The following is a 26,792-nucleotide window of genomic DNA, read 5'->3' on the forward strand; positions in this document are numbered from 1 at the left end:
GGAATTTAATAAACCATTGGCCTTGTACCAGTTCTTTCATTTGAAAAGAGGCCCCAAATATCCATCTGGGAAGGAGGAATAAGCATGGCCAAACACCATAGATTGATTTCAGAAACAATCTAAGATAAAGTAACATTTCTAGAAAAAAAAAGGACTTATTTATATTCAAAAGCAATCATAAGGTAGCACATTTTACCAATTAATAAATTTCCTAGGAAAAAAACAATTTCAGCAATGACATTCCAGAGCGTTTATAGAAAGATCTTTTCAAAAGCTATTACTCCCCATCTTTGAAATACTCAGCAGGAAACTGATGTTTAAGATTTACACTGTTTGCTTTATAGGTCATGTACTGTTCAAGAATAAAGCAGGGTATTTTTCACCTCAGAGAGCTTATGTACCTTCTATTAATCATTATAAATGTTATACATATTCACTGAGATGAAAGGAAACAGCCTTCCCAGATTAGAAGAGCTTGGTCACTTGTGTTATTCTTTTATTTGTACAGTGCCTTCAACTCCTGCCTTCTTCCCACCATCTTCAAAAAGCCCATGAGTCACTTCATTGACTTCAATAAATACCATTATTAAGTTCGACGTTAGGACTTTTGACTATACTACCTGCATAGTTTATGTTATTATATTCCAGTCCTTTGCGCTAGGTGCAGATTTTACACGTGAAGGATAAAAAGTGTACATAAGAAGGATAAGAAGTAAGTATATGAACCACACGTGTTGATGTCAGCGAAGAGGAGACCTTGTTGGAAAAGACCAACAACAACGCTGAGACACTGTGAAGCCAAATCATGCCGGCATAGACCATGAGACAGACGAAGGACACAAAAAGGACAGCCTCCCCCCGAGCTTGAGTGCAGCCAGCAAAGATTAGATCAGTGTATGGATGACCCCAACTTTCCTATAAACACCCAAAGATGAAAACGCCTGAACACGTCTTATCCTAGGAAGGCTACTTGCAATAAGCAATGCTGATCTTTGTAGCTGCCGAGGAGACACTTTTCTGCTGTGAGGGAACTCCAGAGATGTGCGGCGGAAGCAGGTGTGTGAGTTCATCACAGTTTTCTTGGGGTATAATACACTTCAGCTCTGAGAACTCATAGTACACTGTCAGCACTGACACACGCTAACACCATCTTCAGGTAAGAACTTATAACTAACTTTACAAAAGCAAAACGCAACAAAATTTATCCATGAGATCATTTCAAGCAAGCCTAATATAAATTCCTCTGAAGTAAATAGCTGTGATTCTGTTGGTTCTGGACCTTCGATCTGGAACGCGGTAAGACCATTTTTTAAAAGCTTTGACTCAAAGAAAATACATGATCAGAAAGAGGGCTACATTTATGCCGTAAGTTGTTCTGTATTCTTACTTCTGTATATTTTCATTCTTGGCAGTGAAAGTGGAAAGCCGGTAGAAGACCCTAACTTCACAACTGAATACTACAAGATATATGGAAAAAAAACCCCACACCACGATGCCCTTATGCTATTCTTTTTCTAGTAGAACCATAGTTTAATAGATAACAGATCAAATTTCCTTGCTTGTAGTTTACAACTAGTAATTTGAATCACTGATTATCTAAAAAAGGTCAAATCTGAGTAATTAAGTAGCTAGCTACAGTAGCAGTACACTTGGAAGATTTTTCTGCAGAAGAATCCTTTACTGAATCTGAATAGTTTTAAGATTCTTTCTCATGTTAGTCCACGCTCACATTTAGTCCCACGCACAAAGAGTTTATTAGACAGACTTTGTTGTACTCTAGTAGGGAATATCTTATAAAATTGCTGTTTAATAAGTCTTACCTGAACGGTGTTTAAAATGGAGTTTTGTGTTGTGTGGCCTGGCCAACAACACCACATGATATGAAAAACATGAATCATTTTAATTTAGTCTTACAGAGACTCCAAGCTGATAACAAGTACACTGGAATCAATGCTAATAAATAAAGTTTAATTAGTTTATTCTTGTCACAAACATTCTTGAGATCCTGCAGTAAAAGGCACTTAAGGTGACATCCAAGAAAAGAAACATGGCAGGATTTAGGTGTGTTATGTCAAAAGTTGTGCTCTTGGGAGCATGAGAAACTCTGATCAGATGCTCCCTGACTCTGAAGGTACAGATGCCGTTATTCATGATATTAAAACTATCTGAAACCTCTGACTTGATGTACATAAAACAGCATCCCAGGCAGGAGTTTCACAGCAGAGTGGCTTTGGTGATGAAGTCAGCCTGGGAAGTTTCTTCTCTGCGCTTCCATCTGCTCATTCCTGACCCTAAAAAAATACACCATCCCTTCAGTTGTAAAAATACAACTGTTCACTGGGCTTCATCGCAAGTAGATCTCTGAATGATCCTGACCAAAAATGCCTTCCCCTTTCTGCCCTCTTTCCTTTTTAAAAAGGTTATTTTCAATCTGGGCCACTTCAGTGAATTAGTCTTCAGCACAATCCTACAAACACTTCAAGTGTCCGGGCTGGGTGAGGAGCAGGCTGTGGCCAGGGGGTGGAAGCCAGTGACTGGGCTGAGCAGGGAGCCTAAATCAGCTTCCCAGCTGCAGCTGGGACATCAGGACACTCCAACCATGAGCCTGGCAGTGCCACACAGCCTGGCACATACCATGTGCCTGAACCTGGGTAAGTCCGCAAAATAAGCGTACTTTTGTCTAAAGCATTCACAGGGTAGGTGAAAGACTTGGGTTCCTCCCCCCTTCCCGAACAAACAGTGTTGAAATCTACTATCCTTCCCTTCCCAAAGAAGAACACCCTAACCAGGAGTGAGAGTCATGGTCCTCTGTAGAAAGCAGTTTTGGGGCCATTCATCCATGAGCAAGAGAGAGAATGCCAGGAGGAATGTGACGCTGCACTCGGGTAGCTAAGTTCACTCATTTACAAAGATACGGGAATTCATACACATCATGGGTGATGCAACATGTATGGAATGGGCCTTCCGCGAGAAAAACAGTTGCTGTACTTTACATGAGAATGTACAATATCACCTGAATCTTTCTTATACTAAAAAAAATAATATTACAGGATTGCAATGCCACTAAACCTTCGGAATGAGTAGTCAGAAGCATTTTTTCTTTCTTCTGTCTCTCTACTCGCCTCACCAGCACCCTTCTCCACAAATGACGTAATCTTGCTGGAGCGCTGGGATGTATATTTAAGGGATTCTTTCTCATATTGGGGCTAAGTACAAGACGGTATTGGCAGAGCGGTAAATTATCTTCTTTCTCCACCTCTCTGGGTACTGCACCTTTCATGTTTTAGTCCCTTCTCCCACCCACTTGCCTCCCAAGGCTCACCTACCTGCACTGCAGTTCTGCTCTGGATCCTTGGCAAGAAAAGCAAGGCACAGAGTGGCCAGACAAAGCAACGGCCTGCCTCCAGCCTCTCCTCCTCCCCACCGCTGGGGAACACGACTGAGAGGGGAAAGGCACAGAACCAAGTCCTCCACCCATATTGAGGTAACTAAGGTAGTACTGGCATCCAATACTTTCACTGGCATTGGGTATCTTGCAGTATGACCGTGGCATCACCACATCACCCTTAAAGTGTGTGAGGGTAACCTTTTTGTTGTAATAGAGGTGAGTCAGGGCATTGCTGCATCTAACCATAAATGAATTAAGAAACACAACAGAAGATGCAATGGCTTCAGTTCAAAGCTACCTTATGTGTGGATTTGGGTCTGAATGATTTCTACGCTTATTAACTACCAGTTAGTTGGTACAGTTATTTTTTCCCTTCCTCTCACTGCACCAGGCTGCCCTGCAGGGATGTGCTGCAAAAGTCATCTTGGTTTATTGAGACCTCGAAACCTCTTCTGACAGTGTTATGGTTTTCTATACAGTCTTGCCAAACGGCACAGAGTTGGAAGTCATAATTTTTATGCCAACAAAATCAACATGTTTATGCAGCTGCATATTATCCCCATTTAGCAACAAGAACAATAATTCATCGCCTTGATATAGAGTATGGTGAGCTGGAGCTCACTGGGAAAAAAAAAATCAAGACAGTGCATGGTAAAATGTTTGATGTTGCCATTAAAACCCAGAAGTCATTCTGACACTATCAATGTCATTTTCAATAAATCTCTCGAATTCTGTAATGTTATATCGATTTTTCCTGACCAGAACCAGATGGAAAGACAGGTCTTTTTTCTTTCTCCCTTTTTATTTTCTACTTGGAAGGGAAAAAATGCAACTCATCCCCAGTGGATAAACTGACAAATGGGAGAGCTATAATCTACCTCCGAGCAGCACAATGAATTGGCATCTGAATGCTTTCGCCTTGCCATACATCTGGAGTTTAACTTTGGGGAAACTCCGTCATGAGCTAATTGACTCGATTGTGTCTTAATTAAATGAAAGGAAAAAGCTGAAGTTCAGATGTAGGCGGCTGAATGGTAGTTTCCATATGGAACTGCCAATGTTGCAAAATGTTAATTGGACCTCCTGCTGGCGATGAGCTAAACAGGCTGGGCAGCAGGTACTTCAGAGGGATGCTGGCTGCTGCCTTGAAACAGCCGGAGGGGATCTTCCTGGGATAACCACAGCAGGAATGGATATGACTGCCCGAATGCCTCCGGGTTTCTACAGGGACACAACACCTTTCGGGTTGTTGGAGTCACGCATGGACCAGCAGTGCCAAAGCCCAGAAAGGGCTTCAGGAGGCTGAACTCTCTAACTCCCAACTTGCCACAAGAAAAATGTGACCTCACTGCATATAGTCAAACACTGCCAGGGGTGGAAAATTCAGCTTTGTAACGTCTGGAGACAAAAGGCCATACTCTGTGATCAGTCCCTGCCTCAGCTCTGCAACAAGCAGAGGTGCTGCCACCCAGGGAAGGAGGGAAGCCTGTGCTCCCCCTGACAGCAGCCACACAGGTGCCCAGGGCTCCGCGTTTTAGACAAAAAGCCACGTGGCTCAGAGGAACGCCCAGACACGCCGTCCTCATCTAGACAGCACAGAAGAGGCACGTGAGCAAAGTCCCAAGCAACTGCTGCCTTCCACATGCATTTATTCTTGTTCTCGCTCTTGTTCTCACCTGTACACCTGGGATAACTTGCCTGGAAGAGCTCGCTTAGCCATCTGTCTCTTAGGCAGGAAGCCCTCACCCTGCAAGACACTGGTCCCCAGCGAGCAAGGAGGAGACTTTACCTTGGCTTCCTACTACCTTACACAAGAAACAGTAAATAAAACAGTGTCAACTCTAGGTCTTGAGATGTGTTTGGTGCTTCACTGGGGTAACGCACAAAGGATCTCTTTGCTTTAGTTACCTTAAGTGTTGCTTTTTCTTTTTTTTTTTTTCTTTCTTTCTTTTCTGGTCACAATAATCACATCAACTTAAGTGCTGTTGGTTGTTTTGTCAAGTTACAGGCTATCACATTAGTAACTGCAAGTTGTCTCTTGCTAATGCAACCCAAATGCAGATAACGGCTTGTAACATGCAGATTCAGAGTTACTTCACAGTATAGTTTTCACTTCTGTTGTGTTAATTCTACAGAAAAAACCCAAAGTTATGGTTGTAGGGCACTCTGTAGAGACACTGGAAATACCACAGGCAGTAACGGGGCTACCCAGCCTGGATAAGTACACTTCTGATGCAGGAGCCTGTGCAGAGCTCTTGTCTGCTTCATCTGTGCTGGCACGTGAGCTGGGGGCATTCTACAGTGCATCAAGCACTGCAGTTATACCCCCACCATCACACCACCTCTCTTCTCACTTGGTCCTTGTGTCAAAACACACCAGGGATTTGCTTAAGGCCTGAATAAAAATCAGGACCTGACCTTATGCTTGCAATATGCCCACAAGCATGTGTTTGCAAATTAATTATTTACATTTCGGCATCATGCAGTCCTTATTAGAACACCTGCACTACTTCCTCCTCTTCAACCAAATGTTTAAATTTCATCATTTTGGCTTCCTACGAAAGGACTAAGCAAATGCTCAGCAATCCTGTTACACAGGTTTGAAAGTGATCTGGCCAAAAATCTTGCTACCTCCTCTCTGACCTGAACACAGCTGGCTCTGACCAGAAGGAAAGGGATCACAGGTTTAATGCAGGCTACTTATTCCTTTTTTCTCAACTCCAATACTTGAGTGAAAAGCAGCAAATGGAAAATGTCCAGACAGTTACATTTTCCAGATATATGAAGCATCAGGTCAAAGCTCAAATTCTGGTTCCAAGCAACTTCTCCACAACAACAGGGGGAAAAAAACCCCAGGCACAGTAACAGGGATGTGGGAGGACAGAAAAATCAACAACTAAAAGCAGTGTACATAAAAGAGCAACCAAACTACTTTGAACAGCTGAGGACTGAAAATTAATGCCTCTTGTGTCAGAATACTAAGGGATAAATCTTGGAGTACAATGGTATAGATTTATATTTATAGTTTGAAAATCTTTTTGGATAATTTTGTAATTCCACCTTAAGTAAGCTGCACATACTCATCTTCTTAAATTCTGTAATAAGTTTAAAACGACTCATCTGAAAACCAGAACTGCAGAACTGGAAATATTTCCTTACTAACTTCTCTTGGTAGAGCCTTAATACAGGGGAGAAAAATAACTATAATAAGTTCACAACAAATATTTTTAGCTACAGGCAAGTGGTAGAACTTCCCAGCAGATAGCGGATAGAAGCGTGAAAATAAACTGAAGTGATTACGTGGCCCCTCTCCTGTGTGGTAATAAACAGGAATTAAAAGGAAACATTTTTGTGGTAATTAATAGGTATGTAATACTGATGCTGAGATAAAACCAGGCCAAGCGTGTCACAGGGAAGCCTTTGGCCCCGTTCGCACTTCTCCAGCTAGTGACAAAGTTACTCTCCATTGGCCCCAAAGGGCCCAGGAAACCCTGGATGCCCTGTCTGAGCACCAGTGATGGCCGCTGAGGAAAGGGAAGGTGGGGGAAGGTTCCTGGTTCTGGCTCCTCCCGACAAGAGAGCCGAGGCGATAGGTATGTCATGTCACTGCCCCACTGGAACGTCCCATCCCCAGTGTTTCCAGGAACTTGACAAGATGAGAAACATAGTCCAGAGGAACCTGGGGAAGGGGAAACCGAAAGACGCAAGGCAAACGCAAACCTTGTTGTCTGGTGCAAAGTCTGATGAGCAGCCCCCATACCGTTAGGCTGCTAACTCCCGGCCAGGTCTAGATGCCTACGACTCCTCTTAGGAGCCCGTTTGCCTTCAGAGAGTGAACCAGCCCACTCTCAGATGGCCCCTACTACTTGCTATCTGAGCCAAGTCAAAAACCTAGCAAAAGAGTCAAAGCACGGCCAAAGTTATTCTGGGCTGTTTTTAGCTCCTCTCCTCCCTGTACCTAAGCAAACACAAGCTTGGGGCTGCTTCAGATCTCAGCTGGTTCCTCTGAAGGTCTACATCATCCCAAGGGAGGCTTTTACACCCCTAACAACCCGCCTACACTGCAGCACCGGCTAAGGGACCCAGCTGCTGATCCCTCTCCAATGTCTCTTGGCTGTTCCCTGGTGCACCTGGAAAGACAGAGGTGTTTCCCCGCAGCTCGCTGGATGTGTCCCCAGAAGCCACCACCTCTGTCAGCAGAGGCAGCACGCAGGTACGGCTTGATAGAGGTGTTGCCCACACAAGCAGGTTCCTGGTCATTTCAGCCAGTGTTTTCACACCACAAGGACAGAAACATCAGCTGAACCACCAACCATGCTGGTGACCATTTGTGAGGCTGCACTTTATTGCTGCACTGAGCCAGAAGAAAAATAACCTTTTCCCTAGGCTTTTAAAGCTGAGTCAGTTCCTACTCCTGATAGAGGAGGGTCAGGCAAACAGTTTTGCTGCCCAGGCTGAGCTGGGTGGTGTGCTGTGGAGCTGGGGCAGGAACAGAGCCGGAGGGGGTGGAGGAGAAGTTTGGGAAGAGGTGTAAGACTTCTGCCATGAGGTTTGCACCTGAGCTCACTGCCAGTGGGTGCGAGAGCTGCTCCTCACAGCAGCACACCCCGACCCCTTCACTACATCCAACATTCAAGCAATGATGGCCCAAAGTGCTAACACGGTTACCTGTTTTCCTCTTCTGCGTAAAGGGAGCCGGAGAAGGAGGCACACATCTCTCCTCCCCATCCCACCTCATTCCAGATCACCCAGCACCCTTGCTAAATACAATTCTCTATAAACATTGCACATGTGCTTTTCCCTTTCTTATTACTGTCTTTAACCAAATCTTTCACAATTAACGTGTTTATACACCTGAGAACAGGTTTGATTTTGTGGGCTCCCATCCCCACACTTCCTCGCGCTTAAGTTCTTTAGCAAGGAGCTCTTGATCTACAATACAACGTTTACGTACAAAAAAACCTTAGGAGCAATTTGATCAGTCATGTAATTAAATGCCCCTGTACAGGACAGCCCGGAGCTTGCTCTGCTGCCTTTTTAAAGCGACATTTTCTTTTACACTGTCACCATTTCAACACCTTTTTTTCCTAGTACAGGAAACAGCATATTGCACTTGTCCAAATGTGTGTAAGTCAGACTCGAAGCAAATAGTTTCTTTTTGTGACCCCGTTGGCCTCAGAACCCCACTGGGGAGGTCAAGGACACTTTTAAATCCAACCAGCAAATTTCTCAGTGTTGCTGTCATTACAAATGTTTGTACAGCTATTAGCTTTGCAGTCTTTGTAGAGAAAACTGTGTTTATTTTTAAAGTTCAGCTTTTTAGCTGCCTTTAAAGTGTTTGTCTTTGTTGCTAGATACCAGCTTGGATAAACAATAATAAAACTCCAACATGCTCAGAAGAAACTATTAAAGATTAAACACACTTCCCCTCACTCAAAATGCCAATTTGTCAACTCTAAAACCACAACCTGTAAAAACTGTCCGTATCACTCTGTACCTATAATATCACAATTCTGAACACAGTCTAAGTTGTCTTCTTTGCTATGAGGAAATGGGAGTTGCCAAGTTGCAGCTGACTTTTATTCCGCATCATGTTTCATTACTCTCTCCATCCCCGGCCACACTGCAAACAGCTGTTTTATTCCCTGCATCTTGTTCTCTATTAGGGCCAGGGTGGGGAAAATCAGGCACAAGCTGACATATCTGTTGGCCCAGCTGCTCTTCCTTTGCCCATTTAAACTCAGACCCTCAGGTCCATGTGCGACCTGTGACGGGGTTCAGTTATACTTTAAAAACCAGTGTGTTCCCTTTCCTACACAATCAAGAAAAAGTAATTCCACCAAGCAAGCTGGTAGCACCATAAATCACTACAGCAAAACCCAGTGGAATTATAGTACTATCTTTATATAGATTTGAAGGCTGTACTCAAATGAGTTTTGGACTTCAATTTTTCCATGGAATCGGTGTTTACGGAAGCGAGGCACAGATAACCAAAAGGCTTTGGTTGGAACAAATTGCAAATGGAAAGCTGTTCCCCTTCAGCACAGCGCACCGGGATGCTGTGCCAGGAGAGTGCCTGTTCGCAGCGTGCCCTGGGAGTGCAGATGCTCACAGAGGTGAGGCTGGAAACCAGGATCCCACTTCCCTGTGGGAGAGCCAGCAGCGCTCTCCCTTTAGGGCCAGGCACCAGCCCAGGATTAACCAAAGTATCAAGCCCTCCTGGGAGGAAAAAGGGTTAAAGAAAAGGGCTTGGTGAGGCCTTGGGTGGGGAGATGTCTTTTTGTCAGAGAAGGCACTGGGAATAAGCTTCGCTCTTCCAGCAGATTCTTCCCTTAGGGGAAAACAACTACTCTGCAAGAGCATCATCAACATGGCAGATACATAATTGATACCTTCATTTCCCCACTTGCTGGTCTCATGCTGTATTTGAGGTCCTCACTTCTCTGCTCTCTGTTAATAATGAATGACCGCGTTATTGCGGTGCTTAAGAGGGCTGGTCATAGATCAGGACCTCTTTGTGACAAGAGCTGTACAAACAAAATCCATAAAGACCATTCTTGCTCCAGCTCTAAGTATAAAACAAAAGAGAACAGCTTGAACAACAGATTTATGATTTTTCATTGCCACCTGCTCAGCTGTTGCATTTTTAAAAGTTTTTGGCTATTGAAAAGTCCATATGATTTTGTTTGCAGCACGTCCTTTTCTAACACCTCTCTCATTCAGACATTGGCATTGAGCAATCATAAAATATATCTTTGTCATCTGTTGGCTAAAATAAAATGCCAACTTGAACTTCTACATGCCAGTTTAAACTGAATTGTTTTAGCTGGAGCTGGATGCGCATCCCTGGAGCTGTAAAGCAACTACCCGCAGAAGAAATACCAGACCCCATCTTCTCCCTGCCAATCCATTTTAGTGCTATCCTGTCACAGACTAACAGTATTCATTCAGTACTTATCTTCAGCACGCATCATTAATAAGAGTTTCAAATGGCGCTGATGCCTGTTTTCCTGGTGGGCTGGGGGGGCGGGATCTGAGCCCACCCAGCTACAACAGCCCGCACCGGTCCACTGCCGTGCGGCAACACCTTTCCTCTCCTTTTCCTACTAAGGCAGGTGCAGGTAGGAGTTAGCAGTCACTGCAGCCCAGTGAGAAATTTTAAACCTTCCGGTTACCATTAAGATGTATTCAAGCTTGTCCTGAATCAGATAATATATTGATTTATTTACTTTGTACAAAACCCAACGCAGATGTCAAGAAACATTTAGCCTACTTTAGCCAGACTAATGCCGACAAAGGTCACTCCCGCTGTATGGAACGACACACTTCACTGTATTTCGTATTTTCTTAAAAGACTGGTTTTAAACCCTTAACAAAAACCAGTTTTCATTAATTTTTTTTCTTTTTTTTTTTTTATTACTCCTTATGACTACAGAGGTAAACCAGGCTATATGACCCTTGGGTAATTAAAGGCCAGAAAAGAAATGAAAACACCAAAACGGTTTACTTTAAAAATTGAATGAAATTGAAGCCCCTCTCATAATTACTGGGATTTCATTAATTTTACAATTACTTAAAATCTGTGGTGTCTTTGTGAGTGCCATGACCGTGCCAATACAGATGAACTGAACGCAAAAGCTGTGTTTAGCTGTGTGCTTAGAAGTGACATAGTAAGAAACTGATCTTAAAAAAAAAAAGGTAGTGCAAAAAGCCCAAATATGGCTGGCAAGCCCTGCACCTATTGCTAGCAACTCCAAGCAGCACTAGAAATTTAAAATCCTCCTAAGTAAAGTATGTACAGCATCAGCGTTCACCAAATTCATCTTTGGCTTTATTTAAGCTCTGTAAAGTTTTCTTTTTTAAACTACTACCAAATGTTTTCCTAGAGAGGGAACATTTTGTGACAGACCGCTCGCCTGTTTCCAGAGGTCCCTGGGAAAGCGAGCCATCCCTTAGGAAAGCCCACAGGAATATTTCAGAAATTCCTGCAGGCAGTTTTTGCCTGTCCCCATGGTTTCTTGTGCTCTCACCCTGGGCTTTCTGCAACTCACACAGCAGCTGATGCACCCAACAAGGGAGAGAAAGGGCTATTTATCTCCTCATTTAATAATAAGTTGATATGCGGATCGAGTCTCCCACAAAAAAATGAGCAAATGCCGAGTTTCTACTGGCGGTCTTTCCATGGGGGTCTTTCTCCAAGGGTTTGCCCAGAGGCGGGCAGCCTGTCCCAGCAGCCAGGGCTCGCCTGGGTCGCTGCTCAGTGACCCCCAAAATGGCATCGCTGCAGGGATCCAAGGAGGGAAAGGAAAGCAGAGAGCCCATGGAGGATGGATGCTCTCACCCCCATGCCAGCAGGCTGGCAACCAGGGGTGGAACCTAGTCCTCCTGCACTTCTGCGAAGCACAATGCCTTCACAGCCATCCCCCAGCGCTGCTCCGACTGCCTTGTTTGAAGCCCGTTCAGCTCCAACTTGGACCGAAGGAGCGGAAGGCCCTCCTGCAGCTTCTGGCAATTTACCTCCCTCCAGAAAATACCTCCTGGAAAATTCTCTTTGCCATGCTGAACAAAGCTGTCGCGTAACTCCATCTCCAGCAAAACACGCTTTGTATAAGAGCAGGTTTTGAAATAGAAAAAGGTTAATAATTATTCTTTAAAAGAGCGCCTTCAAGCAGCTTACAAACAAATGACGGCAACCTTCCTGAGCTTAGGGGAGTGGTTGTGCCATTTCGGAAATGAAAAGAAGTGATAAAGGGTTCAGTCACTTTTCTTGCCTTGAGAAAGGACTATAATTTTCCCTAAACCTCCCTCCCATTCTTGCAAACATTCAAGTACTCAGCACACATATTTAGCATTCATCATTCAACATATCATAACATTATACGTCAATCCAGTACCTAAAGGGGGCCTACAGGAAAGATGGGAAGGGACTCTTTATCAGGGAATGGAGCAATAGGATGAGGGGTAATGGTTTTAAACTGAAAGAGGGGAGATTTAGATTAGATATTAGGAAGAAATTCTTTACTGTGAGGGTGGTGAGACACTGGAACAGGTTGCCCAGGGAGGCTGTGGATGACCCATCCCTGGAAGTGCTCAAGGCCAGGCTGGATGGGGCTTTGAGCAGCCTGGTCTAGTGGGAGGTGTCCCCACCCATGGCAGGGACTAGATGATCTTTAAGGTCCCTTCCCACCCAAACCATTCTATGATTCTATTTTTAGACCCTGTGATCACTTTTCACCCTAGCTGTATGCTGAGCTCTGGAAGGGAGCAGCAATTTTCACCCTGGGGATGGACCCAAAACGGGACCAGTGCATCCCGCCATGCAGCTCCTGCCCCACACAGGTGTTGCTGCACGTGGTGGCCGCTGACCCAATGGCTGCCCAACACAACAGGACTGTCTTCTCCCTTACATGCAGGAAGTACAAAAGGACATCACTGGCTTGACATATTGAAGCTTTCACATGCAGTGCTCACACAAGGTAAGGTATTTCAGGGAAAAACCTCAAAACATGACAAAAACATACAGAAGCCACATAACTAAAATTGAAGACTTCCACATTATTCTTTGGTAGGGATTTTCTGTATTTCAATATAGACATATAACACAAGGAATGTAGGTAAGCACAACAGCACAGCCTGACTCAAGTTAAAAGAAATTGCTAGAAAAGCATCATTAACCTTCACTGAATATTTTCTTGTTCTAGAAGGAATAAAATGAAATTAAAACCAATTGTTAACTGGCTCCTGTATAAGAAAAGGAATAATGTACTAAACTTGAACAGTGGAGGTACGTATGATGGAACCAACTCAAAGGTTTTTTGGCACACCTCATGACATTTCATGCTTTTATGAATAGCGGTCACTGGGAACCAGTTCTCTAAGAATTTTCACTTTAACCAAAACTCCTCAGTATCACGTTTGTGAATGCATATATGGCCCATATCAACAGGGTTTGGACAGGCATCAGCATGAAGAAGAGCAGCCCAGCCAAGCACCCAGACGGAGTGTCTTGGAGATGCTGGAGCAGCCTACTGAAGGGTAGGATCCATGGACTGTGCTGGGGTACCAGGGAAAACGGGATCCTATTTCAGGCAACACCACAAACTCTGAAGAGGAGGAAAAACCTTTAGGTGTCATCCCAAAGCTCCCAATCCAAATGGCCTCCTTTCCATTGAGCTCCATCACCGACACTGCCTTCCCGCTCCAGTCAGCCCCTATGCTAACTTTAAACTTCTGTCTTTTAACACACTTGGGAATCAAAGGTTCAAGTGGACTGTTAATTATCTTTCCTCCCAATGCAGAATTCTAATGTATAATTGCAGTGTCTCAAAACCCTGCATGTTAAAAAAAAAAAAAAGCCAAAAATGGTAAGTGCAAAGATTGAATTGAAGAAATACACAGAGTAAGACAAAATAAATCTCTCTAGATTTGCAAGCTTTCCCCACATTGACATCTGGGCATGTAAGTAATCCCTTAAACCAGAAAGAATGGGTTCCATGCTGGTATTTTTTTTATGAGATTGAACTGCCTGGTATTTATTTGTTTTTAAGAAATGGCTAATTTAATTAGCAGTGCTGCACCTTAGGGGGTTAAAAAAACCTGATCTGCGCCACCAGACACCCCTGTGCTGAGGAAAAGACACTGGCGGTCAGTTCTGCCCTGCTGGTGTATATCCCCTGAAACAAGCCTTCAGGGAAAAAACAGGCTGCCAAATATGCTAAACAGTAGCATTCCCAGCCAGGGACGGCCAGGGCGTAAGGCTGTTATCTGCTAAACCACAGGCAGGCAGGGCCTGAGGAGGCTGCTCCCCTCGAAAAGCTAAAGGAAGAGTTAGCCACAGCCACAGGGTTAACTTGCCAGCTGTCTTCAGCTGTATTCCTCCACCACAGTGAACTCACTTAACAAAGGACTGCAATATTTTATTTTGCTTTTGGGTTCATTTCATCTTCTGGGGATGCTTCTTGCAATGTTTTTCTTCTGTGGTTGAGGAAACCCCAAATGCACTGTAGGCTGAGCAAGAGAGAGATGTTTTCTCTACAAACAGATCCCTTCAGGATGGCTGGCTGAAAGGTACAAACACAAAAATCCACGGCCTGACTTGGTTCATTTGTACTTAGTTCCTTGGTCTATGGCGTTTGGGTCTGGCATACTCCATCTGTAGCACGATGAAGGGATAACAATATTTCTTTATCACACAAGACACAAACTCTTCCTCATCACGCCAGCATGATAACCTGTGGCCTTTATTCTTCCACACTAACAGATTTTGCTGAATTTGCACTCGAGCAGTTGGGAGAGACTTGTACGTGAGCAGGGCTGAGCTGAGGCGGGGGTAACTTCCGTCTAAGGGAAGGGAAGGGAAGGGAAGCATCGGTGGGTGCATCTTCAGGCGCCGCAGCCATTTCCAAACTAATAATCTGTCTGTGCACTACAGTGGGCACTGCTACACACCAAATTTTGTGTCCAGCTTCTGCTAACTAGCAAAACCTGCAGAGTCCCAAACCTTTGCTTAAAATGTATTGAAAATAATGCTTAGCTTTTGAATGCTTTCTAATAGGCTAGCTCTGTGCTCTTAAGGGTTTTTTCATCGTTCATGGATGACGGATATTAAGGTATATTCTTTTTTCCTCCTCTTCTCCTTTCAAAAAGACATGGTGCTAGCGATCCATTACTGACATTAAATACGTTTCTCTTCAACACATTTTTTATTTTGCATTTCAAACTAAGCTACAGAGTTTCCAGGTGTGTTAAATGTTTCAGAAGCAAGCTGTTTGTCTTGCTGGGTCTGGCTGACATATGCCCTCCTCCTCTTCTCCCCCCCCCCTCCCTTGCCTCCAGTAGTGATGGGAAAATTAAGTCAGCAGGAGGAGCAGTGCCAGGGGGAGTTAAGAGCAAGGTGTTGCTGTAAGTGTCCAAGATACTTGTTTTTTCAGTTTCAGGTCTCTGTGAATTCCACCAAACTTTTCCAACAAAAACTTTCTTCCTCTCTTCAGAGTCGTGTTCACTTTATAACACAGCACAATTACGTGACGTTGTTGTCCAACAAAAGGCTTTAAAAGCCAAAAGTCATGGTCATGTAGTTTCTGCAATGCTTTGTAGTTAACATCTCCCGCCTTCTCCTGCTGGCTCATGTTCTGCTACTCTCCACAACTTTCTCCTCCAACTAAAGTAGAGGCCATTTTTCATTTCTGCTTGGTGCTTGTCCAGCACTTGACAACTTGGCTTTATCCACAGTCTTAGATGTCCATTTTATTGTTCACTCCCTTGCACAGACACAGTCTCTTTCATGTCTCACCATCAGGCCTTATGTATTTCTTCCATACGTCAAAAGCAGCAATATTCAAGTAAGAAATAACAATAGCACCTTCTTCACAAGAAATCGAATCTGGTGCCTTCTTTTATAAGAGTCAGACCAGCTTTCTAAAACTTTTCATTTCAAGAATTTAAGCACAGGAACTACTCTGCAATTAGTGCAATTGTTTTAAATCACATATGGCTTTTTAATACTAGTATTTTCCTTCTTTTTATCGATCACTTGAATAAATCATCAGAAGAGAACAACCATGCATGGTGGTATAACATGTAGAACAAGAAAATCACTACACCCTCCCCTGTATCAACATAAAAGAGGCCAGATTAGCAGTGCACTGAGCACTGCTTCACATTTTCAGAACAAGAATATACTTAGCATCCGTGCCAAAACCAACACTTCCTTCCCTTCAGAAATGCAATAAATCTATAAAACTCCAAGAAACAAACCAGTAATCTTCAGACACACTGAATGAATTTACAGGAAAGGAAACGCACAGCCAGTTTTGAATTATTACCAATGAGATAAATTATAACACATTATATATGTATAATTTAAACATGCCCAATTTCTTGGCAATGAACTGTTTGGGGTTTTTTTTCCTCCTTGTAAAGACAACTAGTATCTAAAAATCATTTCCTACCAGCTTACAACAACTTTAAGTGGTTACGTGAGTCAAACTACTTGATTGCATCCCACTGAATCTGTTTCACAAGCACACAATGAAAAGTGTCATTTCTTTGTTGACTCATCAAGGATCTGGGGGAGAAGAGAGGAAAAAAAAGCCCACAGGAGATTAGTTTTCAGCCTGGGTGACTTTATATTGCTTGTTATGACATAAATGCTTCAGGTAAGTTGATCTCTGGGGGTTATAAGTGAGGAAAGCAACTGGGAGAAAAGTCCCTCACTATTCACAGTCACACCACGTTTTTTAATCGAGGTGCTACTGTGTTGGTGAACTTCACTGGTTTGGCGCCCGAGCATTAGAAATCTCCATGCATCCCTTAGACAGTAGAGGGTGGGAGATCTACAAGCCACACTGAGGCTTACCAGGACCTCATGGGCAAATGCTGGCTAGGAGTAAGCATCTCAGGCATCTCGCTCCCTACGGTATCGGCAAAAACTGACTTGGGGCACAGACAGATGTAACCTAGGGCTACAGCATCGTGACTCTTCCATGAACTGCTATGCCTTTTGGCATCCGTGCAACAACACACATTGCCTTATATCAGCATCTGGATACATCAGCAGAGGCCACAGTTTGCTGAGGATGCAGACACGGACACCGGCACACGGCACTGGCTTCACAGCTCCCGGTTTGAGAAGGAAGACCACCCGTGCATCCGACTGCAGCGGGCTGAGCTAGAGAGCAGAGCCCAGCTCCCATTGCTGTGGTTTGTTTCTTCAGCACGCCATCTTCTCCAGCAACAAGCTGCCCTCCCGTGAAGTTTCCTGGGCATTCAGACCCAATTTCACTCATGACAAGTGCCGTTTTACTTAGTTTGGCTGGCTACCAAACAGAAGTAGGGATCTGAATCTCCTTCTGTTGCCTGCTCTCGCTCTACAGCCACGCAGGCAGAAGGCAAGGAGAAGAGCCCTGTCTTCTTCAGCAGAAAAAGTCAAGGAAAATGACAATAATTTTAGTGTGCATCAACAAAGCTTTGGGCTGTAAACCCCAGAAATACAACCAAGGGTGACAAATCCCCAGTCAAGAGTTAATTTTCTGAGCTGAAGCTTCAAGCATTAAAGAAAAATTCCTAAGCCTGGAAAAGAGCCTCTGTGCACCTCTAAGTCTTGTCCGTAATGGCTAAAGTTGGAAACGTAAATTATATGATCGCAGTGAAAACATCAAGTTTCACGGTCTATCACAGTTATTCTAATTGCGCAAATTACCTATGTATCTTAAATCAATAAACATTACAGACTACCTGTTTTTTTCATGAATTATTTCTAGACTATAAACTATGTGATTTGTTTGTGCAGAGCAGTAATAGGCCAGGCTTAAAAGCCCAACCAGCATTTAAGGTCCCTGCACCATTCTTGGACTTTTCCTGGGCAACACATTAAAAACATTCAGATGCAGAAAATACAAAAAAGATTAAATAACACTGAAACAAAGATTGCCCGTCTACACGATGAGGATTTGCTGACAGTTTGGGCAGTTGGTCAGAGTGAAGACATCCCGCAACACTAATAAAAAAAGGACATTCTCAAGGGTGAGGGATGCAGGCTGATCTTTGGGAACAGAAACCACGACACTCACACAGTTTCAAATGTTAGGACAGCTGTATCACAGCCCAATTCTGCTTGACAAAACATCACTCTAATTCATATGAAACCAAAGCAGGAATCGGAGAAGAAAAAGGCAACAAATCCCCTGCTGTTTACATCTTTTCATACAAAACTTAATTTTCACAAAGCTATCATTGACACAGAATTCTGTACTAATACTCTGATTGCCAAGTAACAGTGTTATCACAATTTTATAGTATTATACAGAAGAGTATTATCCAACACACACTTAGTCAACCCTTTATCAACACAAAACAGACGGCAAGTCATTATCTTCACATTTTTTTTTCATTTTATGTGCATGCAACCTGACAGCATACCCTAGACTTCCATACAATGGCGAGGCAACCTAGGTCCTCATTTCTCCCTAGCTTTTTTCCCCACTAACACTGATCATCACAGCTGTTCAAAGCAGTGAGAGAACATCAAGGTAAATAAGATCTTCACTTTTGACAGAGACTTTATTTCCAAGTGCCCAAAAACCAAGTCAGGGACAGAAGAAATTAATTCCTATGCAGCGACCTTGTACAAAGCCTGCAAGTAACTCAAGTCTTAAATCAAATTTCCTAATAATGAGCCTCCACATGATGGACAGAGGTAACTGCACTGTCTGTACAGATTGTTAGTCCAAAACACCCTGTGGACTGCACACAGGCAAGGTTAAATTGATTCACATATCGTACTATCCAGGACAAAACAGGGGAAAACACCAAACCCAAAAGAGAAGACACCCAGCACTGTAACCCATGTGATTCTGGTCACAGACAGTGAGAAACCAGTCCATTTTCACGCACCATGCATCACCTTGACGTTCACAGTGACCTTCCTACCTAGTTCCTATTGAACCATTTCTATCATACAACATTGTTGGAAATAGCACATTCGGGAGCCCCACTGTAATTTTACATTTGCCCAAAAATACACTTGACAGTCTAAGGGTTGTAGAGTCCACCTAAGAGGGGATATAAATGACTCCATTTGGTTCTTTGCTTTTGGTTTTGTTCTGGGGGCATAAAATAAAATAAAAAAACTCTCACTGTCTGACTACCATCCCCGCTGATGGTTTGTACTCATATTTTATTTCTCTTCCTTCTTCAGTTTTGCACATATTTTTAACATCAATATCTTTGTGTTGCTTGAAACCAGACCTGACTGGTGGCTTTTCACCAGCGTTGGCAAAACTGCATTCTGTTGACCTCAGGGGCACAGACAAAACCGAGCCACCTCTTCCCCGACACACACCTGCACCCTGGCTGCTGTCTCGGCAGGGGCGGCAGCAGCCAGCCTCGCTCTCTGGGATCTGCTGGGAGCAAAATAGACCAGAGCCACCTCTGCCTGTAACTAGAGACATTTTATCATCACCAAACTACCTCCTCTCTTTTTTCTGATGCCTAGCACCGGCTCTGCCCAGACCTACGCGAATGAAAATCCCTCTACCACGTTGTCACGATTCCCATTGGAAAACCCGCATTGGAATCCGCCTTACGTCAACTAGAGAAGGCAATGAATGGACACTTCAGAAATGACTTCTCTAGATGGGACTGAGTGGCAGCTGGTTGGAGCATTGCTGCGGATCAGAAGTATTCTTCTAGCCACTGTTGCAATTTGAATACAATGGGCAGAAACAAGTTCTGGAAGCTGGCTGTTTGCTGAAGTATTTTTTTTAAAATCCATCACTGATTGATGCACAGAATTAAGCGCACTCTATTTTTTTTAATCATCATCATTATGTTTTAAAACAATACACTAAAATGAAAAATAAATCCAAACCCAGAACTGATTCAGAAGTATTTTTCAGCAATGCTACTGTTTCTTCCTTTTTTAAATCTCAAAAACAAAGCACCAGCATCCAAAATGAGTAAAGGACAACTTTAAGTACGTAAAAACATATAAAGAAAGATATAAATGTCCCTGCTTTTTCTGCTTTTAATAGGCGGGACTGTGATAAGTCTCAAACACCAACGAGGACTTGGGAGCTCTTTGGTTTCCTCCTGGCTGTGTCTTAGGTGCTGTCCCTCCTCCTTGTGCTCAGTCTTCCCATTTAAATCAACAAATATTATAAAAAAGACTGGAAAGTGTTATGAAATCTGTAATAGAAAACACCACCTAAGGATGAGGCAGTATTACCCAGGAGCAGTAAGAAAGCCAAGGAAGAGGATCTAGGAAGGAAGGACAACTGATCCAAAGGGTGGCTGAGATCCACTGGAGTGGGATCAGTTGTCAGCGGGGCTTAGCACAGGGGGCCGAGGAGGAAACGAGATCTGCCATGAGCTTTTAATCTGGGGGAGGTGTCAGGGTCGTCATCTGAGAAGACAACTCTACGCAAACCCAGCCAGCCCGCAGAGCTCTGCCACCCTGCCCACACTGACCTCCCGGGAGCCAGCTCTCGTCCTCCTTGTGGCAGATGAGGAAGTTGATGATTAACACTGCGAACAGGTGATTAGTGGCTACCAAACACCAGTGCATGAAGGCATCTCAGCCAGCATGCCTGACATGAAAGGTCACGTACCCTGGTAGCTAAGTGAGAAGAATTCCCGGTAACCCTTGAAGCAGCCTCAGCATGAGAAGAGGTGAGACACCAACCTGGGACCTGTTGAGCATTAGGCCTTTATTTTCGCACACACGTCATCCTGCGGTTCACACGCAGTTCCTGTAGTGTGGCTGGTCCTCGTGTCCTTACAGGATCTCTGCTCTCGGCCATGCCCCGTAGCGAAGGCTCAGATTGCAGCCTCCTCTGCAGGGAGTTACCGCTGCAGCTGAGGAGCTCAGTCTGGGCCAACTGGCAGCAACTGCTAAGGCTCTGGCAGACCACACAGTATACGGCAGCACCCATGAGCATGGAAATACATTTCATATTTTACAAACCTGTTATATTTAAAATTTCTTTTCTCTACAGTGATTCATTCCACACACTCACGCTTGGACCCTCACCAGCAGCACAAATCAGAATGGTTTTGGGTGCTGAGACCTACAGTTTCAGTAGTTGCTGTTACTTTTGATATTTCAGCTCAAGGCACACAAGGATTATTTTTTTTAAAAGAGTTCTTACAGCTCCCATTAGTAGCAGCCAAACTTGTGGCTACCCATTCTGTCTGAAAACACGGGCTTTTTATGCCTTTGACTAAGTATCTAAAATATCCACTCAATCAGCCCACAGTCTGGGGAAAATTGCCTGCTTAAGTAACCCAAATTCTGGAGCTGTCATAATTGTAGTCCCATTGGACAATGCTGGTAGGATGAGGAAAGAGTTTGCCATGCTCCAGATCCACAAAAACTAAAAAGCTTTGGATGTAAATTTAGCAGCAACTGAAAACAGAGTTCCCTTTGTACTTATAACTCTTCCATAATTTACAAAAGCATAAAGAAGGGAAAAGAAGGAATACGATCCCCAGTGCAGTATTACAAGGGTTCAGCCTCGAAGTCCTCAATCAATTTAATCCTTGGAAAAAATAAGCAAGATGAGGATCTCTGCCCAGAACCTGCTTGGTGGCTGTGGACAAGTCATTTAGGGCTTCACATCAAATGGGAACTTGACATCTCAGCTCAATATCTCCGCTTTCCACTCTTATAAAGTGCACCGATAACTGAAATGACCAGCTAACAGGTATGTTGTGAGTAGCTCACTGTGCCTGTAAATACTTTGAGATACCCTCCTGTAAAGTGCAATGAATGATTTCAAAGTTCTTCCACTTTTGAAAAGAAGAGAAGCTGGAGGAGAAAAAAACAACTTCATTTTTTTCTTCATTGACAATTACTACTGTGAGGGCTTGTCTGCACATAGTGGACTAAGTCAGGATGAAAATTTAAAGCTACCTCTGAGTATCTCCATGTCCACCTGCTCAGGAACAGAAGTGCTTGCTCCAGAACCGCACCCTCAGTAAGGCTCACAAGTAGCTACGACCAAAGAGCACTACTGGAATAACTTCTCTTCTGAGACAAGCCATGAAGTTGCTGCGCTGATAACCAATTTGTTTGTTTACCAACACCTAGAGCTGCCAAAACAAATATTAGTTTTCCATTTCATTTCAGGATTAAGATAAGGTTGCCTTGTTAAGGCAATTACAATTCCTCTGCACAGACACAGGTGAAGCTGATGTTTCCTTGTCAATGAACAGGAAATCCCATAAAGCCAAGAGAGATGAGAAAGAGCAGTCTGACAAACGTGCTCACTTCTGACCTACGATAATCATTTCACCAAGTGCCAAGGTCAACAAACAACAGGATCCTACCAGGGGCTGCTTTCATCTCACGGAGGGGAAGCTGGGTGGGAAATGGTTTTCCTGTGCTGTCAAAGCATGTTTTCATGCGCTTGGAAAAACTTTGGGTCTATAATAGGATGAAACGCAAGCCTGACAATTTGTGTTCTGTTTCTGTAAAATGTATACGATGAGAGGAGCTCCCACCCACCCCAGAGTAAACAAGCCCATGGATTACGTACTTGGCGCTGCAGGTCAGCACCGGGATCTGATCCCAGTCTTCAACTGGCCCCTCTGAGCACCCTGACCATTGGGGCAGGAGGTTCCCGAGACCTTCCCTTTGCAGCTTGTCCTTCCCCTCCACAGACCCTCTGCTGTGCTCCACAGACTCTATGCTGAACTGACGGACCTCTTCCTAGGAACACCGGCAGATCTGTCTTTACCGCAAGTTTCGTTCTCGACGAGGCATGGCTATTCAAGAAACAACAAAAATCTTTTGCCACCTAACTAGGTCTGCTTTTAAGTGTTACCTTCCCAATATGCCAGTCACGCTTCCACTTGAGGACTTGGCCGTTTCCCAGTATTATAGCTGGTACTGAACTACCCGAGAACAAATCCAAAAAGAAAAAAAAAGACTGAAGAAAGTACACAGCTCTGCTGCCTTTTGATGAGCTGTAGATCAGAAAGCAGAAATGATAGCTTTGCACACGATGGCTGATAACCCCCAAAAGCACTGAACTCCAGCCAATGAAGGGGAAGAGAGCAGTTAATCAAGTCCTGCCAGGCGTGGGAAAATCACAGAAGAGGAAGGAAGATGAACAAGGACAGTACTCAATCCTACTTTTCCATGTATCTGTACTGTCTATACTGTCTTCCCAAGCCCCTCTTGTGATCGCTGCTTGTTCACATTTGCTAACAATGACAAATAACAAACCAGCTTTAGAAAATTTATCTAAACAACTGAAAAGCTGGAACCAAGGAAGAGACGGAGCAAAGGATTGCCTGGTGGGTGTCCACAGGCAGCTAAGATGTGCTTTGCTGCCCATCTACCACTCATATTTATGGGAGATGATTAAAGCCCTCATCCTCCTGTCCAAAATACTGCAACACCCACTCACCCGCAGCTGACGGCAAACCCTAACGAGAGAGCATTGCTGCTAAAGAAAGTTACAATGCGGCATGAAAATCCGATTCTTCCCCTCTTTATAGGCACTCTAATCCAACTGGTATGAGCCTACATTTGCCCAGTCGAGAAGGACTTTGAGTTTTATGGTTAGGCCTCAGTCTTGCACTTAACCCAACGGGAAAGTGCCGCGAGGACCTTGGTCTGTGTAAGGACTTCAGTATATGTATTTCCTTTTCCAAGAGTAAAATGTTTCATTTAAAGTAAATCTTAAGAAAAAAAAAAACCAAAACCTAAAAACACAGGACGTTGGCTGGGGTCCATACTGAGTATTGTATTATGCATATATTTTATCTCTTCTAACACTCTGTAACTTTCAGGAAAAAACTTTTACTTTTGAGTTTTCCACATCAAACTGCGTTCACTGTATCAGTCCAGCCAAAGACCCCACGGTGATTTACTAACGGTGCCCTCCCCCTGCATCCAGCCGACAGCCCCCCTGGAGCCTGCAGGGGTAAGAGCAGGGATGAGAGGGCAGGATCTGAGCCCCCGCAGGCTGCCACGGCTGGGGGAAAAAGAGGCAGCAAACAGGCAAGTAACTTCTCACAGCTGCTTTTGTGTGGCTCACTGGGGATCTGAATGCACTATTGATTCCTTCGCACTAAAACAGATTTGTAGCCCCTGCGTGTGCAAAACAGGGATCCCCTTCAACTCTAATCTCTAGCAGCTGTCAAAGACTTAAATGGCTTGTAGTTGGCCGGCATGCCAAAATCAACGAAGATTTTAGGACCCCTTGCCTAAGGGGCAATCCGTCTGAACGGGAACCGATGGAAGTCATTCTCCTGCCCTGATCAGATCTGGATGGGTCTTCCCAAACTTTGCAATGTATTAAGCATTCAGACCATACCTGCGCAGCAGACTAGAGAAAACAAATGATCGCGCACCCAAGAACCCTCGCCACCCAGAAACCTACTTGCATCCATGGTTTGTCGTCAAGGATATATTCTCCTGTTTTCAACAGGGCTGAACGCATAGTGGGACTGCTCTTCTGTGAAACCTTCCGGAGGCACTACTACCAGTGTCTCATCACAAGTGGGGTGCTCTTAAAATGGTGATAACTAGAATTTACTTGGCAATATTGAGGGAGCACCACCATAACTTACATCTTCAGATAACTGTCTCTTATTGCTCCTGATTGAAAATGTTGGTTTCAGTTAGGAAAGAATTCAAGGTGACTTTTTTCTTTTAGCTAAGACTAGAAATCCAGCCTAATTACTGCCCATTAGCGTTCTGCCGAGGGAACACAGGCACCACAGCCCCCTCCCAGGCAAAATACCCTCACAATAGACTTTTGCACATAAGAGTTTGGACACATTTTTGTACAGGAAGTTTAACAAAAACTTCTAACTTGTCCATCTGTTTCCTTACATCTGTTTCCCAATGCCTACCTTGGTATAATTCTAATGTGCTGGCTGCTGGGTGAAACCTTCAGCAGGATGGTGAAATTTATTAGAAACGGTCAAATTTCTCTTTCATGCAATGTTTGGCAGGACAAGAAATCATCCAAGACTTGGACTGGGATAGTACGACTGGGAAGTTGTACATAACGGAGCTTTTCTGAAAATGTATGTGTTATTACTAGAACTATTCTTTGAAACACCCATGAAGAAAAGAAAAGGGGAAAAGGAAAGCCTGTGGTGCTGTCTCGTATTTGACAAAACATTCCCACGTTAACAGCAATAAGCAAATTAAGAATACAGCTTAGCCTTCAGAATTAAAGTCTACAACATGATTCGTTTATATTTTTAAATGGATGCAAAGGAAACAGGCATTGTGGAAAAACATGCGTGCAGTGACATTTTTGCAGGAAACTTCGAACCTCGCTGGAGTTAATTTAGATTCTACATCCTATTATTGTGGGAAGAGACTCTGTTTTGCGGTAACTAAAACACACCGGGTTATCCTAACACACCTCTAAACAGCATTCCCAAATAGTTCGTACTATCTCCAAAAAGTTAATGTGCAAACAGCTAGGGCTGCTTTATTGGAGGGGGGGGGGAGCGTGGAATTCCGCTCACACGCTATTTATTTATTTTCAATAGTCTGCTTACACATAAAACGTCCCGGAGCCAAAAGCAACCAGATGGGCGGGTTACTGGCCGCGCTGCCGGGCGAGGAGCCAGAGCTCCTTTCCTTCTCCTTTTTCCTTTCCCCTTCCTACTTATTTATTTATTAAAGGGGGAAAACCAGGAGTCTCAACCCCCCGGGGGAGGTGGGAAGGGAGGGGGACACCGCGGAGCCCTTCGCCCGGGCAGCGGCCGCGCCTCCCCCCCCCGCCACCATCCCCGCTGCGGTCCGAGGGAACCGGCGGGCGGCGGCAGCGCCCCGGGGAGCCCCGGCTCCGCACCCCGGCACCGGGAGCCGCCGGCACCACTTTTACCTCCCCCCGGGGACCCCCGCCCCCTCCCCGCCGCCCTCCCTGCACCCCGTCGGTCCCCCGGTACTCACCGCCGGGCGGCTCCGGCAGCGTGGAGACGGAGGTCTGGCCCATGGCGGGGCCGGGAGGCGATCACGCCGCCCGCCGGGCGCGCAGCCTCCGCCGCGGCTGTTCCCGGGGGGGCATCTCACTTTTCGCCGGGGCCGCGCTGCCCGCCGGCTGGCGGGGGGCGGCTGCTCCGGCTGGGGCTGGGGGCCGGCGGCTGCCTGTCATGCTGCCGGGCCGCCGGTCGGCCGCAGCGCAGCCCCTCTCCGTCCGTCCGTCCGTCCGTCCCCCTCCCCGGTTCCCTCCCCCGCCCCGGGGCGCCGCCTCGCCCCCACCCGGCGGCGATGGGTGGGGGGGACGGCGGGGCGCTCCGCCGCTCCCCACCCGTATCGGGGCAGGGGAGGGGTCGTAAAAGTCTTTAATAAATTAAAAAACGGAAAGAAAACCACCCTGAATTACACGGAGTTTGGGAAAGACGGTGCTTAATTGGCGACCTTTCTCACACCGCTACGGTCCCAAGCCCCCGCCCAACCCCGGCCCATTTCCGAAGTCCAAAAGGTCGCTCCAGACGGAACATTATTCCACCCCTTCTCTGCAGGTCCAGGGAAAAACGTGTGGCAGCTGCAGAGAGCAATCCCATCCCCCTGCTCCGAGGCACTTCCCCACTGGGAATGGTTTCCAGGGCTTTGCCACCATCATGAGTGGATGGGGAACACCTGGGCAGGGCAGCTGGTGGGGTTGCAACGAGCCCTTGTTTTGCTAGGACAGGGGTCTGAAGAAGCCCCCAACCCTTGGCTCTCTTACAGGTGCATAATCGAAGACAGGAACCACTTTTAGTTTTGAAAGAAAGATGATAATCTAGGACAGCAGCATCCAGGCAGTGCTCTGTCATCACAAGTGACAAGAAGGGACATAATCAGTTGGACACATTAATGGTGAAGATGGGGAGAAATAGAGATTGTGCATAGCACAAAGGCAAAATGAACAAAGGTTTATTTTTTTTT

At 44.9% G+C, this 26,792-nt stretch overlaps 1 protein-coding gene across 4 annotated transcripts in view; it reads right to left on the reverse strand.

Moving 5' to 3' along the window:
- PHACTR2 (phosphatase and actin regulator 2) overlaps nt 1-26,792 on the reverse strand; it is a 141,546-nt gene that overhangs the window by 52,351 nt on the left and 62,403 nt on the right. Inside the window, exon 1 of one of the 4 annotated variants that reach the window (XM_054195145.1) lies at nt 25,815-26,065. The exons of the other annotated variants lie outside the window; for them this stretch is intronic. Within the exon in view, the coding sequence (XP_054051120.1) occupies nt 25,815-25,857 (43 nt within the window). The 5' untranslated portion in view covers nt 25,858-26,065. Of the gene's footprint in view, nt 1-25,814; nt 26,066-26,792 lie in introns of those variants that run through there. 4 annotated transcript variants of the gene reach the window in all.

The sequence above is a fragment of the Rissa tridactyla genome, chromosome 3, assembly GCF_028500815.1.
Source record: "Rissa tridactyla isolate bRisTri1 chromosome 3, bRisTri1.patW.cur.20221130, whole genome shotgun sequence".
In the NCBI taxonomy this organism is placed as follows: domain Eukaryota; kingdom Metazoa; phylum Chordata; class Aves; order Charadriiformes; family Laridae; genus Rissa; species Rissa tridactyla.